At 39.4% G+C, this 20,147-nt stretch overlaps 1 protein-coding gene across 1 annotated transcript in view; it reads left to right on the plus strand.

Moving 5' to 3' along the window:
* The window catches only part of LOC125035896 (E3 ubiquitin-protein ligase TRIM9-like), a 243,288-nt gene extending 233,817 nt beyond the window's left edge, over positions 1–9,471 (plus strand). Inside the window, exons 2-10 of the mRNA XM_047628206.1 lie at positions 2,236–2,331; positions 2,676–2,792; positions 3,585–3,701; positions 4,004–4,164; positions 6,045–6,051; positions 6,955–7,093; positions 7,219–7,437; positions 7,635–7,807; positions 8,024–9,471. Of these exons, the coding sequence (XP_047484162.1) occupies positions 2,236–2,331; positions 2,676–2,792; positions 3,585–3,701; positions 4,004–4,164; positions 6,045–6,051; positions 6,955–7,093; positions 7,219–7,437; positions 7,635–7,807; positions 8,024–8,161 (1,167 nt within the window). The 3' untranslated portion in view covers positions 8,162–9,471. The remainder of the gene's footprint in view (positions 1–2,235; positions 2,332–2,675; positions 2,793–3,584; positions 3,702–4,003; positions 4,165–6,044; positions 6,052–6,954; positions 7,094–7,218; positions 7,438–7,634; positions 7,808–8,023) is intronic.
* Positions 9,472–20,147: the final 10,676 nt, after the last annotated feature.

Raw genomic sequence — 20,147 nt, forward strand, 5'->3', positions numbered from 1 at the left:
GCTGCTTCTTCTTCTGCTTCTTCTTCTCCTTCTCCTTCTCCTTCTCCTTTTCCTTTTCCTTTTCCTTTTCCTTTTCCTTCTTCTCCTTCTTCTCCTTCTCCTTCTCCTTCTCCTCCTTTTCCTTTTCCTTTTCCTTTTCCTTTTCCTTTTCCTTTTCCTTTTCCTTTTCCTTTTCCTTTTCCTTCTCCTTCTCCTTCTCCTTCTCCTTCTCCTTCTCCTTCTCCTTCTCCTTCTCCTTCTCCTTCTCCTCCTCCTTCTCCTCCTCCTCCTCCTCCTCCTCTCTCTCCTTCTCCTTCTCCTCTCTCCTTCTCCTTCTCCTCTCCTTCTCCTTCTCCTTCTCCTTCTCCTTCTCCTTCTCCTTCTCCTTCTCCTTCTCCTTCTCCTTCTCCTTCTCCTCTCCTCCTCCTCCTCCTCCTCCTCCTCCTCCTCCTCCTCCTCCTCCTCCTTTTCTTTTCTTCCTCTCCCCCCCCCCCCCCTCCCCTTCGTACCCGAACGAGAGCGCCTTCCCGCTTTATGCCCGTGTTTCTCCGCGCGAATGACTGGTCATAAAAAGCAAGCAAGACTAGATAAAGTTCAGAGGGAGGGGATTTGGACGAGCGGGTGGGTGGATGGGTGAATGAATGAGTGGAGGGCAAGTGAGAAAAGAAAGAGGGAAGAAGGAAGGAAGTAGGGATTGGTAGAGAAAGAAAGAGAGAAAAAGAGGTAAGAAAGGGGGAAGAAAAGCGACAGGCAATCGCAGGTAGCGAGCCACATCACGGCCGCCAAGACGTGCAGTCCCTTTCGCGTCGAAGGCGTTTTCGTGACGGGGGAACGACGGCGCGATGAACAGTTAGTCGGCGCCGCGTCGGCCGTAAACGCGGGGCAGGCGGCGCGCGGTGGGCCTACCTGGCGGAAGTGAGCGATTTGCGCCGGCGGGGAGGGCGGCGGCGGACCGGCGGCGGACCGGCGGCGTGGCCGGGACGTAAATCAACGCAGACGCCCCGTCGAGCCTGCGAAAGAAATGAATGAAAAATCAAAGATGCATTAATCAAATAAGAAGCATTAGATGGGTGGCTGTGACTCTCTTCGTCACAGTCATTTCCTATCCCTCTTCTCCCCCTTCCTCTTCCTCAGACCTTTCTCTTATCTTTCCCTTTTCCTACACCTTCCCCTCCCCCCCCCCCCTTCTCTTCCCCTCCCGTTTAGTCTCCTCGCCGGCTCATTTTCTTCCTTTCTCCTTGATCTTGCTTTGTTTACTTGGTTGTGTCCGCCGCCGCTGCAGTTAGTGCCACTCCGACTTATACCGCTACTGCGATTACTATTTTTATCTACTACTACATCTACTATTTTTCAACTCTTACTACTACTGCTGTTGCTGGAACTGCTGCCATAGAGGCCCATAAAGATTTTTGTTGCCAGCGCTATAATTAGATGCTAGTGCGCCCATTACCACCATTTCAGTGCTGCTCCTATTCCTCTGTTCTTGTTTTCTCATCCTTCGCTACGTTTTTTGTTGTTCATTATCAACTTCACCATCATAATCTGCATCACCACCGCCTTCATCACCACCATCATGTCACCATCACCATCTCCGTTCTTCGAGACATAACTTCATTCATTTGGCCCAAACGCAAACAAACACACCAAGAGTCCCACAATCACAGCCCCACTTGTGGTTTGTTCTTTTGTTGAATTCCAAGTGGAAGTTGTTCCTCGAGTTTCATTTTTGGGCGAAAGTTCAGAAAAAGGCTTTATTTTCGTTAGATTCTTTGTGATTTCAGTCCTTTGCGATTCTGCTACAGCTGTATTTATTCGAGGTCTGTTTGTGGCTAGCCTCGAGGGTCTAGTGCTAGAATAAATTGCAAATAAGATAAATATAACCTAAAGTTTCCGAAAAAACAGGGATTTCTGCGTGGACCGTGTCGAGTTCAAGTGCTTATGTGTCATGATCCTTTCTTGAATCTTTTTGAGCTGGTTTTTTTTTTTTTTTTCTTTTTTTTTTGTGGTGGGTGGATGGGGGGGGGGGAGGTGTAGCAGTAACAAAACAAAACTTTTAAGTCGTTTGCAACACTAATTAGGGTCACTTTATGGGTTGTTGCCAAACACAGCAACTAACTTTGGAGTCGCAAGTTATTCGTGGCTTCAAGTAAGGTCTTTCACTCCAGATTGCGTGTAAATTTTGGAAATTTGACTTTAATACCATTATCTCCCCCCTCAGAAAAAAAATCCTTAACACCATATTTCTCCCCCTCGCAGACGGAGCTGTCGCAGGCGCTCCAGCAGCTGTCGGAGAAGGCCCGGGCGGCCACGGAGTTCATCCACACGCTCAAGACGCTCTCGGAGGAAGTGCACGTGAGTCCTTGCGGGATGTCGGTTTTGGGAACCTTGGCTCTCGGGTGTTGTGATGGTGGCGGTCACGGGCTCATGGTTTCTGGAAGTAATAGACGTTTGGCATTTTAAAAAATTTATACGGATGAATGTTTAGATTATATCGGCCATCAGCATCATTGTTTTTTTAATGGATGACTATTTATTTTCATACATATTTTTAAGACTTTATTAATTTTAGTATTGAGTAAATTTCACCAGAGTCTGTGAAAATCATAGATAACAAAAACTATAACGCCATGAAAACCTTATGCACGTTGTGAATGTGAAGCGAACCACCGTTCCATCATAAGCTTACTGTGTTGCAGGGAAACTGTCGCGAAGTGGAGGGCGTGATCGTGGCACAGGTGGACGCCCTGGTGGAGGCACTGCAGGCGAGGCGCGTCGACCTCATCAACTGGGTCAGGAGACAGCGGGATGCAAAGGTAGGTATCAGGGGGACCTGATACCCTGTGAGGGCTGTCTCACGAGGCGATATCAACCTCAGTCTCACTCTCGTCTCTCATCATGAAGTTTTACGAGTGGGTTGCCCATGGGTCGGGAGCCAATTCATTAGAATTTGATAGCGATCCGGATCCACGGATCTAAGATGAAGTTTGAAGATTCTACACCAACACATGGGCACAGACGTCTGTATTTTGAAAATAGGCTTTAATCTCTCTCTCTGTCTCTCTTCCCTCTCTTTTTTCCTTCCCTTTTCTCTCGTTCCTTCCTCTATCTCTTTTTCCGTATCTCCCTCTCTGATTTTCCCTCTCTCTCTCTCTTTCCCCCCTTTCTCTCTCTTTCCCCCCTTTCTCTCTCTTCCTCCCTTTTTCGCTTTCTTCCTCCTCTTTCTCTCGCCTCTCTCTCCCCTCCCCTCCCCTCCCCTCCCTCCCCTCCCCTCCCCTCCCCTCCCTCCCTCCCCCTCCCCTCCCCTCCCCTCCCTCCCCTCCCTCTCTCCCCTCCCTCTCCCTCTCTCCCTCTCTCCCTCTCTCCCTCTCTCCCTCTCTCCCTCTCTCCCTCTCACCCTCCTCTCCCTCTCTCCCTCCTCTCCCTCTCTCTCTCTCTCTCTCTCTCTCTCCTCTCTCTCTCTCTCTCTCTCTCTCTCTCTCTCTCTCTCTCTCTCTCTCTCTCTCTCTCTCTCTCTCTCTCTCTCTCTCTCTCTGCCCCCTCCCTCCCTCAACCCTCTCCCTCTCCCTCTTCTTGGGGCTTTATTAAAAATAAGACTCGCTTTCCAGGTACATTCGCTGAGGGATCAGGTGCAGGAGTACACCCACACCCTCCAGTCCACCACCGCCACCATACACTTCTGCATTGAGGCTCTCAAGGAATCAGACCCAGCTTCGTTTATGGAAGTGAGTATTTGAAGTCTCTTTTTATGTAATTTGATTGTGTTTTTGTATTTTACATGTTATTTATCATGTTTAGGCTATTTATCAGGTGCTACAGAATTTATAACTTGCAGTATATCTTTATGTATAGCCTGTATTGCTTTAGTACTCATTATGTAAATCTTTTACAGTATGTATATACAGATAAGTATACACAGTTTATTTAAATATTACATTCAACTACATTCCTCTTCTTTGCATTTTAGTTTCCATTTTAAACTTTATACATATTTCTCCCAGTTAATGTTCTTCCCCCCCATTTCCAGGCCCAGGAGATCCTTGAAGAGCGTGTGAATGCCATGTCTCGTGACTGGGACCAGAACATGGTGTCAGAGCCGAGGGTGCCACCTCACTTCAACCTCACGCTGGATGACAAGACCTTGCTGACAGCCATCCAGCAGCTGACCTTCATCCAGCTGAAGCGTACGTTGCCTTAGAGAAATTACTTTTATTTTTCGTTTCTTGATTTTTTATGAGGTTGTTAATTTATTTTGTATTGTAGTAAGGGATTGATTTGGTTGCAAACTAATAAAGACAAATGTATGTAGCTATAAAAGAATATATATTTATTATTATTGTTATAATAATAATAATAATAATAATAATAATAATAATAATAATAATAATAATAATAATAATAATTATATTATATTGTTAATATTGATCATTAAGAATTATCATAATTATTATGATTTTTATAACAGTTGATATTATTATTACTTTTTAAGAAGTCATACATTAGATAGAGTATAATTCCTCTTTGTTCTTCTTTTTTGAGAGATTAGAGAGCTTATACACAGAACAAATAAAGAATAAAATTGTGTAATTTCAGTAATTAACTTGTGATTTTTTTCTCTCTCTCTCACTTTCTCAGCATGTTTTGCATATTGTCCATAATTCTAATGTGAATTGCTCTAACAAAATAGATTATTGGTATTAAATGCTCTGTGATGTGATATCATATTCTACCAAGGTTAACCATCTCTCCTTACATGCTGTCATAGACCCTGTTGTAACACTACAAGAGACAGATGATGGAAAAGGTGTGGTAAACGATATTGACAAATCTCTTAGTTTTCATCTGTGGTTTATAATAGATATAGAGACAGCATGGAGTGTTTACTTAGTTCAAGCATTATTTAATGAATAGTTTATATATATCTCTATATATTTTTAGTTCTAATTCAATATATTTTTTTGACCTGTAGGTACATTTTACTGTGTTGATATTAATTTACAATTATTGTTTAAGACTGATAGAAGCACTTGAAAAAAATAGTGAAGTTGCACAACTAATGATTTTTCCCTCTTGTAGTGTCACAGTTCATGCATTCTTTTATAACATCTAGGAAAAAATTATGCTGTATATTTTTTGTTTACTTACATCAACATTGGCTTATTATTTTCATCATAATATGCACTCATATATCTGATTTCTCCTATGCTGTTATGGAAACTGGGCAGCATCATACATAACAATCTGCAGAGACTGCTATATGTAAAAAAAAATATATGAAACCCAGTCACAGTTTCCATTCTCATTGTTGCTATTGCATTTTTATATTCTCCCCCTAAATAACATTGTATAGTCATGTGAACCTTTCTGTGAGCTTATGAAATGAAATCCTGCCTCCTCCTAAGCTTGTAGTGAATTAAAAAAAAAAAAAAAAAAAGCCTGCCATACATTCTCCTTTTCAATTTTAGTGCTTTTTAGATTTACAAAGGAACATTGATTGCTCTTTCCTTAGGTATTATTGATAGGCACAGTCATAGTTTCATAAATTCTATTCTTCCATTGCATGTAAGCATTAGAACTGTCTGCATAGAACTTGTCACAGAATCAGTATTTTAGGTAGCTGCAAGTGATATTGAAATTGAAGATTTCAATATAATATCAATCTCATCATCAAGACAATTTTTTTTTTTTTTTTTATAAGTAAATGCAAAATATAACCTTGAAAGTGTTTTGGAATACCATAATTGTCTATGTCTAATTTCACTTGAGGAGAAAGGTTTAAATCCTAGATATTAATTATCTAGAGCATGAGTGATAATATATGGAAAATATTAATTTTACACAATTAGGGTGGTAATAATATATCAGTATAGCACACATTATCCATATGATTTTATTACTATCATATTTTTTAAGACCATTTTTAGAACTGAATATTGGTCTTTATGCTTTGACTTGTTTCCTCTTTGTATAACTTTGTGTGTGTTATTTTTTCTTCAAATCTGTTGTCTATGCTGGAGGCAGTGACTTTTGTTAATGCCAATAAATTTCCAGACAAATAACTCTTTTAGTCATATAGTAAGTTCCTTCTATGTCACTGATTGGAAATACAAGTAAGAGTGAGAATGTGTGTGTGTGTGCACGCAACTCACGTGTACCCGTATCCAGACACACACACGTACACACACACACACACACACACGCACACAGACGCACGTACACACACACACACACGCACGTACACACACACACACACGCACGTACACACACACACACACACACACACACCACACCCACGACACACACACACACACACACACACACACGCACGCACACACACACACACGCACGTACACACACACACACACGCACGTACACACACACACACACACACACACGCACGTACACACACACACACACACACACACGCACGTACACGCACACACACACACGCACACGCACACGCACACGCACACGCACACACGTACACACACACGTACACACACACGTACACACACACACACACGTACACACACACACGTACACACACACACACGTACACACACACACACACGTACACACACACACACGTACACACACACACACACGTACACACACACACACACGTACACACACACACACGTACACACACACACACACACGTACACACACACACACGTACACACACACACACGTACACACACACACACACACGCACACACACACGCACACACACACACACACGTACACACACACACACACACGTACACACACACACACGTACACACACACACACACGTACACACACACACACACGTACACACACACGTACACACACACACACGTACACACACACACACGTACACACACACCAGTCTGTCTCAGGCAATCTTGGTCCCTTTATTTCATCTCATTCCTTCTTGCATATTTAATTTCATAAATCTTTGATGTGTATTAATCCCTCTTTTCTTGATTCTACAGGAAGTATACTCAGGGGAACAGACAGTATGCACCATTGATGGTCTCCACTTCAACTCGATCTACAGGGCCAGGGTTCGGGCCTTTAACTCGACAGGAAATTCCCCCTTCTGCGAACCCCTCTGTTTACAGACTGCAGAAGGTTAGAATGAAATGTTTTTAGCAGATTTGAAAACTTCTGTGGAGGTTGTTAATCTTTTTTTCTAATAATGGTTTATAATGATGTGTTTAGCCCTTTTTGTTAATATTTCATTATTTTCATTACAGTGGCTTGGTTCACATTTGAATCAAGTCATCCAGATGTAACCGTTTCTGCAACTGGATTCACTGTCAGTTGTGATTCTTATGAACACCGTGTGGTCCTGGGTAGTGTTGGCTTCTCTCGTGGAGCACATTACTGGGAATATACCTTGGAAAGATATGATGGGAATGCAGATATTGCCTTTGGACTGGGAAGAATTGACATATGCAAGGAAATGATCCTAGGTAAATGGATGTCCCTTTTGTAAGATTGTGATCTCTGTATTCAAATGAAATGTGTATTGTTGAGTCATCAAGTATGGCCTTACTTTTCTTAATGGATTTAGAAGAAAATGCTTCAGAAATTACCATATAGGGAACAATTTGTCCTTATAGATGGAGACAAAAGCCTTTATTATTTCTAATGATGGGAATTCTTACAGGAAAGTGTGGGGGCAGCTGGAGCATGTACATAGACAGTGAGAGATCATGGCTGATGCATGGTGGAGAGCACTTCAACAGGACTGCAGGCGGTGTAAGGGCTGGGGACACTGTTGGGCTGTTGCTGAATTTACCAGAAAAAACCCTTAGCTTTTTTGTTAATGGGGAACTTCAGGTAAGATATACTATTTTTTGGGGGAGGGAGCTTGTAAGATCGGCTTAAAAAAATAAATGCAATTACTAATGTAAGGATAAGTAATTTGCATATGTATAAAGAGCAGAACAATATTAATGAGGAAAAAGAATCTGCAAATAGCAATGATGGAGAAAAAAAAAAAATAAAAGAAAGAATCATTCATTATATCGGTAATCAACCCCTTCCTCTCCGCAGGGCTACGTTTCGCTCGCTGGGGTGACAGGTGTCCTCTATCCTGCTGTGAGCCTGAACCGTAGTGTTGTCCTCAACTTGCAGACTGGGCTCCATCCTCCACAGGCCCTTGTGGAAACTCCTGTTGCTGCTAAAACATAGAAATGATGTATTCCACACACAGTTGGAGTATATTTAGCTATACTAGTATTTTTTCTTTTATTTCTTAATTTTGTCATACTATTAGTATTGGCTTACTGTATGTCTTTGACTTACTATATTATCTTTGTTGATGTTTTAGCTCTTTTTATTAACTGAGGGATTAGATATATGTTTTGATTTCTTTTTGTTCCTTAAAGTAAGCCTTCAAATACAAAATGCATTACTTTTCTTTTTAGTAGTCTTTGTATATATACAATATGACATTTGACTTAGAATAATTGGTATAAGAAGGTATGATTTGTTTTTTATATGCCTAAAAGGTGTTATATGACATAGTTATACTGAATTGTTTTCAACAGTAATTTTTATACTGTCAGGAACTATGTGCCTCCATTTAGCACATAAATACTATTAATTTAGGTAGTGAGTGGTTTGTCTGTTCAAATTTAGTGTCCTTCATGTGATAACCTCGTAAGTGTCAGCAAGTTTATTGCGTGGATTACAAGATCTCATGATATGTCATGGATTCCGTTTTTGAGCTTTCTCTTTTCTTTTATTAGATGATGGATATCAGGTGGTGATATATGAGAAAATGAAAAAAATTGACATATCATTGTATATATTGTACATAAATTGCATATTCATTGTCAACTTGATTACTTGTATGATTATGGTATAGAACTAACATTTATTTACTATTTTCTAGTCCCACTTTCTTCACGGTTTAGTGTCTATGTTCATATACTTCTTGCCTTCTAAGAGCTTTTGTTGTCTGTGTTAGTTTCTTGTATCATTATCTGCTAGATTCATCTTGCATTTTACTAGTCTTACAGAAGGTAAATACAGGGAATATTAGTGTGGTAATTATATCCAGTGATATCCCTCCATTATCAACACTTTACTCACAGTAGCAAAGGAGCTGTTGAAACAGCCAAGAAAAATGCACTTAAATATCAACACAATGTTAGATAGTTTCACACCTGGCTGTCTAGAATATCAGCTTAGGTCTCTCTGCTTGTTAAAGAGACTTTGCATTATGACGACTGACATATTTAACCTCTTTGATGGTCTTTAAGTATCAAGAGAAAAAAAAAAAAAAAAAAATGTATTAATCATATTACCAGTCATACCACAATTTGAAAGAAAATGTAGAAGAAAAAAAATTGTAGGACTTGTGTTGAAAGAGCTTACGTCCCTATGATCTACTGCCATTCCTTTAGGAAGCATTTATTAATCATAAAGGCATTTCTATATAAATGCATTTTATAATATTTCTAATAACCAGAAGTGTAAATAAATAATGATATTGACTTTGTGTTTTCTTCATCCTTTATGTATATTTGAGTGGATTCATTTCAAATGAGAGACTGGAGCACCAGCCATAGATAAACTATTATAAACACTTCTTTCATAAAACAAAAATGTTCCCTATTAATGTATCCTTAATCTCAACCAAGCATTAGTGATACATACCTACAATATAAAGCCTGAGTTCAGGCCTGTGCGGCCTTTGGCACATACACAATATATACACAGTACATACACTATGTACATGTATTTTGGAAATATTTATTGTATATATGTAGGTGTCGTATACTGTATGTGTGTGTCATATGTTTTATGTACAGGGAAGATGTGTGTGTGTAGGTTTATATCTATGGACTTTTTACTATGTATGCATATTGTATGTACTTGTTCCTCTGCATATACATCTTGTATGTATGACTTGTATGTTTGCAAATTTGGTATTTATGAACACGTTAGTGTACTTGTGTTATGCATGCACATCTGTATGCTTTGTGCATACATCAGTACTTTCTTTTGCTTGTTTGTACTTGTGTGCATCAGTTTGTGTTAGTTTATGTACTCATTTGGTGTTTTTGCTTGTTTTGGTATGTGTGTGCAAGTATGGATTTATTTGAGTTCTGCATTTCTTGTGCATGTACATCATTTCAGTGTGTATATACCTATTTTTGTATGTGCATTTGATACCCAATGTTATGAAGGTTTTCCACATTAATTATGAATGAAATTGGTGATAGAACCAGGTAAAGCATGAGGAAGAAATAAATATGAACTGTAGTGAAAAAACACTCGAGTTGAGTCTGGCTTTTCCAAATATAGTCTTCTCAAAGTAACGCTTCTTCCATTCTGTAAGGTATGGAGTCTAAGTGGCTACTTTATTATTTTTTTTTTTTCTAGAAGCTAAAAAATCAGTGTGGGCTATTTCAAGAAAAAAAGGTGGCATTTAGCTTTGGGGGAAAAAAAAAGTATTTATTAGTGAGATTTTATGTTTATTTGCCAGTATATTGAGGACCTCAGTTCTTATAAATGTAAATACAATACTGCAAAGGGAAAGTTGTATAACAATATAAAAAAGCAATGAGAAAAATCAATTTCAAAATGAAGAAATAGAGTAATATGTAGCACAGAAGGCCAGTAGGAATTAGATGTAAATAAAGTCCTACGAGGTTACAAAAGTTGAACTTTACCAACTCTTAGACAAGTAGATGGGAGATACTTGTCGATTTAGAAAAAACACCTCTCCGACATTTCATTTATTAATTTATTGAGTACTCTGTCAGTTTCACATACTGAATGTGGACGACAATGCCTCTTGTTTGAATACAACTTTAAAAAAGACAAATGAAAGAAATTAGAATGAACAGGCCACGCTGAGAAAATTAGATCCATAAGGAAGGAAAGTTCAGTGCCAAAACACTTTCATAACACAATCACAAAGCTATTACCCACTGCAATACTACTGTTGGTTTACAGAATTCGTCCATAAAATTCTCTCAACCCCTTTAGTTTTAGTAAGGAACCGAGTACACCAATTGGTCGGAAAATGAGTTCTTGGATAAAAAAAATCTGCTTGAAGATGCAACTCACCAAGGTAAACACTAGCACAATACACTAGTTCCCTAGAAACAACGCATCAAAGATTAATGCAATGGCTGTTCTCCAACCAGCCAAGCTATTCGACATACACCTATGGCCTCTAGCACTTCCTGCAAGATAAAGCGGTTTTGGAAATTAGCAATGGAATTTACCTTATTCAAGTGCTTCGCATTTAAAGATGTCCCACAGTACTATAGGGTCCCTTTAGAATGACGATTGTCAAGGCCCAGCATTTATTCCAGTGCTGTTCGGCACACTTGTTCTGTTGTTCACATAGGCATTTCAATTGTTTGCCTATGATTTGCCCTGCTTATGACATATCCACTTGTAGCCGCCACCCAGTCAAACTGTGTTAACCGAAATATAATTTGGTAAGAAATTTGCTCATCATGCAATGCCTGATTATGTGGACAACTTTAAAGACAGCAACTTCCAAACTCCACAATCTAACTTAGTAAAAAAAATAGACGAACATTGAATGGACTGGCGCACTGAAGTGAACCGGAAGGGTTGCTACAACCAATATGTGTAATATTGAAATGGCCTACATCTTTGGAGTATCCTCCAAAAAGTGCTGCCTTGGCTACACTACCTCCATCCCTGCCAGTCTACCAACACTTACCCATCGTTGTTCATTACCTCTGGACAACAGCTCTGCCCATTATCTGATCCATGCCAATATTGAAAAGCAAGAACAGCTATGTGTCTCCTAAGTTCACAGAATGGTTAATGGTTAAAAGCAACATAAATGTGCTAGACATCTAAGGTCATGTAGCACTATAGTAAATGGTAGTGAAGGGTGGTTGAGTTAGTGATTAGTTGTCAAAGCTGGGCAAAGGAATTGACGAGTAAATGGGTTAAGGTTGGGTAAGGTAATGTATAGGGGGTTAGATCAAGTGAAGGATGTATATGCATTTGAGGAATGAAAACAGGTTGTCAAAGCCGAAAGTGTGAGAAGCTGTGGGAGGGATCACGAAAAATCGGTCCAATTTAGCTGGGCTAAATAGATTATTTAAGAATTTTGTAGAGATGGGGGTAGTAGAAGGACGGGGGCATGTGGAAGAGGGAGTAGTGTTGAGGGAGGTAGTGTTATGGGGAGGTGGACAATAAGGTTGTAAGGTAGTAATAAGGGAGGATGGGGTAGTTGATGAAGAAGGTTGTGGGGGTATAGTTGTTGAAGTTGAGCATGTTGGGAGTAGAAATGTCTCCTGGGGTGGATACTGTACTAGTCGGCATTGAGGAGGGGGTATTAGTTGTAGTGTTCAGAGCCGTGGTCAAAGGAGAGCCTGGGGTCAGGGAATCGGGCGAGTTTGAATTGGTGGAGCTATTTGATGAAGAGGCAAGCCTCATTGCCTCTAGTAATGGTATGGTTAATGGTTAAAAGCAAAATAAATGTGCTATCTAATAATGGTATAACATTGTTGGCCATGATAAGCCTGGAGTATGTTGGGGAGAGAAAGGGTCCACCCCTCAGGGTCCCTTGAGGGGTAAGGGCTAGACAGCTAAAGCAGGGGAATACCGTGCCCATGGCTCCCTCAGGCCGTTTAGGACTGGCACAAAGTCAGCCTTTCATCCTTTCAGCACGGCTCTCACACCTTAGGAAGTGGATAGTAGAAGGGGTTGGTGAAGGGACAGAAACGAAAAAGTAGGAGGGGAAAAAAATGACCATGCAAAATTTGTCGAGTCGAGGGCCGAGTCCCAAGGTTGGGGAGTTCCCCAGCATTGGGTCCCAGTCTCCGCCCCCTAAGCCCCCCCACGGCAACAACAGGCAAGGGATTGGGGGGGTAAATTCACAGAAAAGAAGCTCAATATACACTCATATCAACGGAGTCAAACATCTTCTTGAGATGGATGTATATTTAAGGGAAAGTTTCTTTACTGTGTGTTCGAGGAAATACTTTAATTATATTTTTAAATGTTAAAACCAGTGATGCATTACATGATTAATATTTTTCTATGTAGGTATTTTGTACGATTATTGATGAACTATTACTTTACAATACAATAGAAAACCAAATGTGATGGATTCCTTTATTTTGAAATACAATTTATCGAGAGTCAAAGGTAAAATTTTATAAGAACTGTATGCCTCCTTAATAAAGGGGGAAGAGAAGTGGCTGCAAGGCGAGATTTTCTTTTTGATAAACGACTACTTGAGGGTTTGAGTGAATCATGGCAGAGTGGACTTATATTGCTTTAAATGTTTTGTTTTTTTTCCCTGTGGAGTGAGCTGCCTAAGCTTGGCGCCCTGCGGGCCGAAGTGGTTGGAAGTCAGCTTTTAGCCCTATGATAGAATGGATTGATTGATAACTTTTATTTAACCAATATACATAAAGACAGTTTGACATACACAAAAATAGAATGGCTGAGCCTCCTGAGAACACAAGCTCTCTTAAGGAGGCACCTTATTACAAGGGAATTAATGTGTATTTAATTTTTAGACTCGGTTATTCCACTCACAGGTGGATTGGAGACGATAACAGTAACAGAAAAATACATAATATAGTATATACATATCATAACAGGCTAGTAAATCGGACTATTTTGCAATAAATGATAATGGTATTCATAAAAAAAAATAGAAGATAAAATATATTGCACAATATTATATCTACATACATACGTACATATACATACATATACAATTTTTACACACACACACACATTATATATATATATATATATATATATATATATATATATATATATATATATATATATATATATATATATAAATGAACCACATTCATGCAGCCCCGAATTTCTTGAGGATGAGGTTGCCTAGATAATCAATTCCTTTATGAAACAAATATCCCAGAGGCTTCCTACTAAACCTCAGAAAGAAGGCGGAGAGAATACTCAAGATCAAACCCTGCACCTTCTTCTGATGATTTTCTCGTATTACCACCGTGTAACATTTCCCAGGCGATCAGCAGATACTTTGGCAATACAGTGAGAATCGCCAGCACATCCGGGAAAAAGATACATGACATGATACGGGGCAAGAAGCAGCCCGAAAGCAACCCTAACAGTGCTGTATATCGCATACCCTGCAGCAGATGCGATACAGCATACTTTGGTGAAGGCCGTGGTTTCAGCACCAGGATCAGCTAACATCGAGCTGACATCCGTCACCATAGGACTTCCAACGCCATGGTGGTGCATATAGATGAAGCTTGACATATACCCAATTGGAAGGAAGCGAAAATAGTCCATGGAGGACTGAACAGGCAGAAAAGAAAAATTATGGAAGCTGCTTACATCGGTATTGCATTATTCCATCTTTCATATATATACCTCAGTATCTGACTTCGGTTTCGAATTTCTAAATCAATTTCCACCGAGTGCCCACGGGGAGTGTGTGTAAAACCACACAGCGTCGGGTATTCAATCTATCCAAGCTCGCGGCAGCAACTATACGGACAACGAGTGGGAGGTCACAGTCAGGTGGTTCGTCAGCTCATGTCTGATATATATTTATATACTCTAATTCCCTTGATGTATGTATTTCTGACGAAGATATAATCGAAACCGGTCAAATACATTTCCTGTATTGTAAAGATATTCATTCTCATTCATACATTTTCTACATATATATATATATATATATATATATATATATTTATATATAATTTTACATACACACATACACATATGCTTACGTTAACCTTGCACTATATTTGTACGCGTATGTAAGCATGTGACCGAGGAGTATGTAGCTGCCACATACCCCACACACTCCAATCGGAGTTCTTTAGAATTTAGTGAATGCTGCTTGCAGCGTGTATTGCAGCGTCTCGACCAGATGTCTATTCATGTCCGACAAGTTTTGACAGCCTTCGAAATGAGTAAGAACGGCACATGGGAAGATTTCAAGGCTGACTTCCAACCGAAATTAGCTCCGAAGGACGTTCCGCCATTCCTATAACCTGTACTTGTATTGAACCTGAGAACTGCTACTTTCTCAACTATCAATCTTTGTTTCCTAGGTGCAAATATACGGTCAGCTTTCAACCAAATGGGAAGTGCTATTCATGGCTTCCCTAACTTTTCTTATGTCAAGCCTATTGCAACTCCAATAGATGCAACTAACGCCTCCCAAATCTATTTCGCACACTGCACCTTTTTCGCTTTACCTTACGGCCAACAACAGGAGCCTGTCCCTGATAAAATACAACTCCCTAAAATGGCAAGGGACTTGCCTAATGCAACTTTGAAAGCCTATACGCAGTTCCCTAATTATATGCCTGCTTGTGAACCCACAACCCTGGTCATGACCATAAGAGTACACCCTGCATACTAGTTACCTGAGTGGCATCTGCTGGCGTTGTCTTCGTTCAGGACACAAAGGAATGTAATAGTACCCCTTTCTGTCCAGTAACCAGTGATCCTCCAAGCTCCCTTCCCCTCCCGCCCATCTCTCTCCCCGCCCGCAGAGAGCGAGAACAACCAAGCAGTCCTTGAACAGCCTACCAGCCAACAAGAAAAGCGAAGCAGGCACACAAGTAACGCCTAGACGAAGCTTTAGAAAAAAAAAAAAAAAAAAAAAAAAAAAAAAAAAAACGATCAGAAGGAACTTGCACCTCATCACCAGATGCCAGGGGTCCCTCCCCTCCCACTGCACTCTCAGCTCCACCCAGCTCCAGTAGCGCCGACGGTTGTGGTTAACCTAAAGAGAACAAAAGATGCTGAAGATGAAGGTTTCGTCACGGTCGTTTCCAAGAAACAAAGAAGAAAATCAAGACAGGAATGACAAACACCAAAGCCCTTAATAGGAGCCGATCGGCCCGAGACAGCGTACCTGTACATCACCAGCTATCACTCAGACACTAATGAAGATATCAAAGAGCACCTCTCGGACAACTTCGAAAATATATCAAGTGTAAAAGCTCACAAGACAACGATGAGCCACAACTACTACACTAGCTTCACGGTGACAGTTCAGGCTTTATTTCTCGGCCTCGCACAGTTTTTAGACTCCGATGCCTTCCCAAGGAATGTCACAGTGTTCCAAAACAGAAATAAGTATAATCGCTATCAGAGGGTTTGACAAGGCACCGCCGTCAACAGACAGACGGTATATCACACATGCTACATATAAATCACATTAATGCACAAGCTCTCCTTAGACATTTTGATGACAGAAATGCTTATAATGGAGAGAAATCTTGATAATCGTGTAAGTGAAACGTGGCTTCACCAAGATATATAAAGCGCTTTCATCACAATACCAAATTTCAATGTTTATAGATGCGATGCAGGACGTGGAGGAATCTGCATATATGTACGAGATACTCTCAAAACAAATTATATATCCGCTGCAACTGCAAGGAGTGCAGATGTAGATATTTGGGTTACTGTATAATGCAACATACTTCCCCACGGTTCCTCTGAATCTTTTGATTATAGATAAAAAGTTTTTAGAATAATGATACTTAAAAAGAAACCTTTTCATCCTGAGTGATTTAAATGAGGATTTGAATAAACCTAATGCAAAATTATTTAAGATAATTAGGAAATACAAATTAAAACAAATAGTAAACAAACCTAGACGTTGTCACTAATTGATGTAATAATAACAAACAGAGCTGACCTCATTCTCCATACAAACGTCATTCCATGCCGATCACGAACTCATAACGGTGACGCTTGATTTAAAGAAATCAAAACGGCCACCAATCCAAAAGTTTCCGAGAATTAACCAACAACCACTACTGTCCTTATGCCAACAAATTGCCAAACAGAAAATGTAGACAAACAGGTCTTTAAGGAAGTGATTACTGACAGCCTAGACGCCATCGCTCCATTTGTTACTAAAACCTCCTACTATATGGATAAACAACATCTACAGCAATAACAAATAGAGTTCATAAAGCTCTCAAAAATGACAAACATGGAACTTCTTTTATAAGTGATTAGGCATTTCTCTTTTTTAGTTTATTTAATTATACTGGAGCCAAAACTGATTGTTTTAGAAATAAATTAACAAATTGTAAAAAAAAAAAAGAAAAGAAAAAAAGAAAAGACGACTAAAACATGGAAAATAGTTTAAACACCTGTTATGTTTTTGGTTTGGTACAAATCATCTAAATACCAGAATTATTGCGAATCAATTTAACGATTTCTTCGCTAAAATTGGACATCTCGCATACAAACGAAAGCTTCCATATCTGAGCAAAATATAGGTAGGATAAGGCCACTAGCCAATACTTTCACATCACAGCCTATAAAAATATTAACATTAATCTTAATAAAACACCTGCGTAAAACTAATGCAGTGGGAGCAGATGGCATTGCTTTTCGCTTTATTAGACAGTCTACCTGAAATGGCTCCTTATCCAACGGCTATCATTAACACCTCTCTAGTCAATGATGATTTCTCATCGCTTTGGAAACAAGGCATAATACCAGTTTCCAAATCCGGAGACACAGACGATTAACTATCGCCCTATTACCATATTACCTATACTGTTTAAAGTTATCGAAAAAAAATACATTATTACTGGAGACAAAGGACCTATCTAAATCACAACATGGTTTCAGAAGTTGTCTACTGAAACCGCATTATTACATAATGCGGTTTATGAGAATGGACAACTATCAAATAAACTTGCTAACACTGTGCGATTTATCCAAGGCTTTTAACAGTGTCAGTCACGAAATCATCCTTTGTAAATTAATATATCAACAGCAATACATACTAGTTCAGAAGGTATGTAAGTAACAAGTAAATCGGTCAACATTCACGAGAAAATAACTACAGATAGCATCTCTGTGTTCCACAAGGATCTATATTAGGCCCAATCCAATTTACAATATTCGTAAAGGACTTATTACTCATAGCCCAAAATTGCCTTGTTCAATACGCCGATGATTCACAATTTCTCCACAGTGATTCAGTAAAAAACTTAGGTGAACTAATTAAAAAGACCCAGGAGACAGACATTAATAAAAAGATACTGACACAAATGGCCTCAAGATAAGTCCAGATAAAACACAATGTATCTTCATAGGTAGTCACCAAAATATCGCCAAAATCCCAGTAAACACCATCTGAAGACAGCTACACAAGACCGAACACTTCCGTAAAACACCTAGGCTTACACACTGACAGATTCATGACATTTGAGAACCATGTCGACGACATCCATAGGAAAGCAATAGGCACACTAATTAACCTAAGCCACATAAAAACAAGATCCCTGCTGAAACTAGGATATCCGTAATACAAACACTAGTTCTCAGTGTAATTAATGTTCTAACATCTAAGGCACAGCAATCAAAGGTCACATTCAGAAAATCCAAAAATTACAGAACTTTGCTGCGAGAGTTGCGCTTGGTAACGTAAATAAGTATGACCATATTACTTCACACAAAATAAATTAGCTATAAGTACAAAATAAATTTATCTGACACTTGCGTACTAATACACAAAATAATCCAAGGGTTTTATCCAAAGTGGCTATTAACCCTTCCAAACGTAGGTAACAACCTGTGTCCAAACAAGACAGGTAAACTCTCTACACATCAAAAGGTCACGTACAGATATAGGTTCACGGCAGACACTTACACGTGGACCCATGATTTGGAACAAATTACCAAATAATATCGGAAATATCAGAAACTAATACATTCAAAAATAAATTAAATCTTAAATCACCAATGACATCAAGTTTCAATATATAAGAATAAGCATGACTTGTAAATATATGTACTGACATTAATTGTGTGTGTATCTTATATGTACTGTAAAATCACCACCTTTGTGATAGCATTGTAACTAGTGGAATAAAGTATTTTGAATTGAATTTGAATGTCGTTGCCGCTTACGCATGCTGCCTGGAATTACATTTTCATGGTTATCGCCTTTATTACGATTTTCATACTTTCACAGTACCAACAGTATTTATCAACATAATGCAATAATCACTTAATTCAGTCCTATATTACAGATGACAAGGGCAATATCAATGTCAACCTTTAATAATAAAGAATAATGATAGTCCAGATGACAGATTAAGTGACATTATAATGACTAAGTAGTCGGGATTACAAACTCGGATGCCCCTCGGCACCCGAACAGCAATCACGGTTCCAACACTGCATATGATTTACATGAATTCGCTCCTTGTAGTATCGGAATCGTGATATTTATCAATACAACCATTATCAAATATCAGAACCGGGTGCGTCCAGCAGTGTCGCTCTTAATCCGGTGATGGGAAATGCCCTTCAGGCTATGCTTAATCGTATAGACGGGCCTCAACACAGCAGAGAGGAAGCAGCTTCTCCCAAACACAACCAAGTGATTGATTCTTCCTTGTTGGATTTGGCATAGGACTATGGCTAGTCCATGGGTAATATCCTATCAAGATCAATAAGCCAAGGAATCATGTAATTAACCCAGAAAATTCCAAGTTTTGTCTCCTTTAGAAAAGTGATTATTATATCATAGTTTGCCTTTAGTCATCAAATTCCAGGATTTGGTGTTGATAGCAGGAGTGAATCTATAGAGAAAAGTTGGTATAAATTTTTTGATTTTTTTGATCCTCAATTTTCAAATGATGCATTTCACGTAATGTTTAAATATGGTAAATATTGCTTAACTCTTATATTGCAATCACAAACTGATTAATGTATAAAGCATGATAAACATGAGACTTATGAATAATTACCTTCCAGCAGAAACCGACCATGCACCATGCAGATAGGTTTCCAGTAGCCATGACAGGTTACTTATTTTCTGGTCAATTCCGGTGGGGGGAAGCTGGCATCTCTCACCAAATCTACACGACTATTTGCACAACAGTCCCTGAAGAGAAACTTTTCTTCCGAGACCTGATGTAGAACTTCATCAGGTACTACTGCTGCATCGAGCCCTTCAACATGGTCTTCCAGCTCTTAGGTATTTATCGATCTGCCTGATCCACCTATCCGTAGAAGATCGGTGCCTATGAAGCTCATGGCCTCGTGTGCTCTCCTCGTCTTCCTAGGCATTAGAAGGGAAAACACAGCCGGCCGAACAAACGTATATCCCTTGTGGTACGGTCGTAGCTGTTTAAAGCTGTGGCCATTCTCCAATTTC

Source organism: Penaeus chinensis, chromosome 20 (assembly GCF_019202785.1).
Source record: "Penaeus chinensis breed Huanghai No. 1 chromosome 20, ASM1920278v2, whole genome shotgun sequence".
Classification (NCBI taxonomy): Eukaryota; Metazoa; Arthropoda; class Malacostraca; order Decapoda; family Penaeidae; genus Penaeus; species Penaeus chinensis.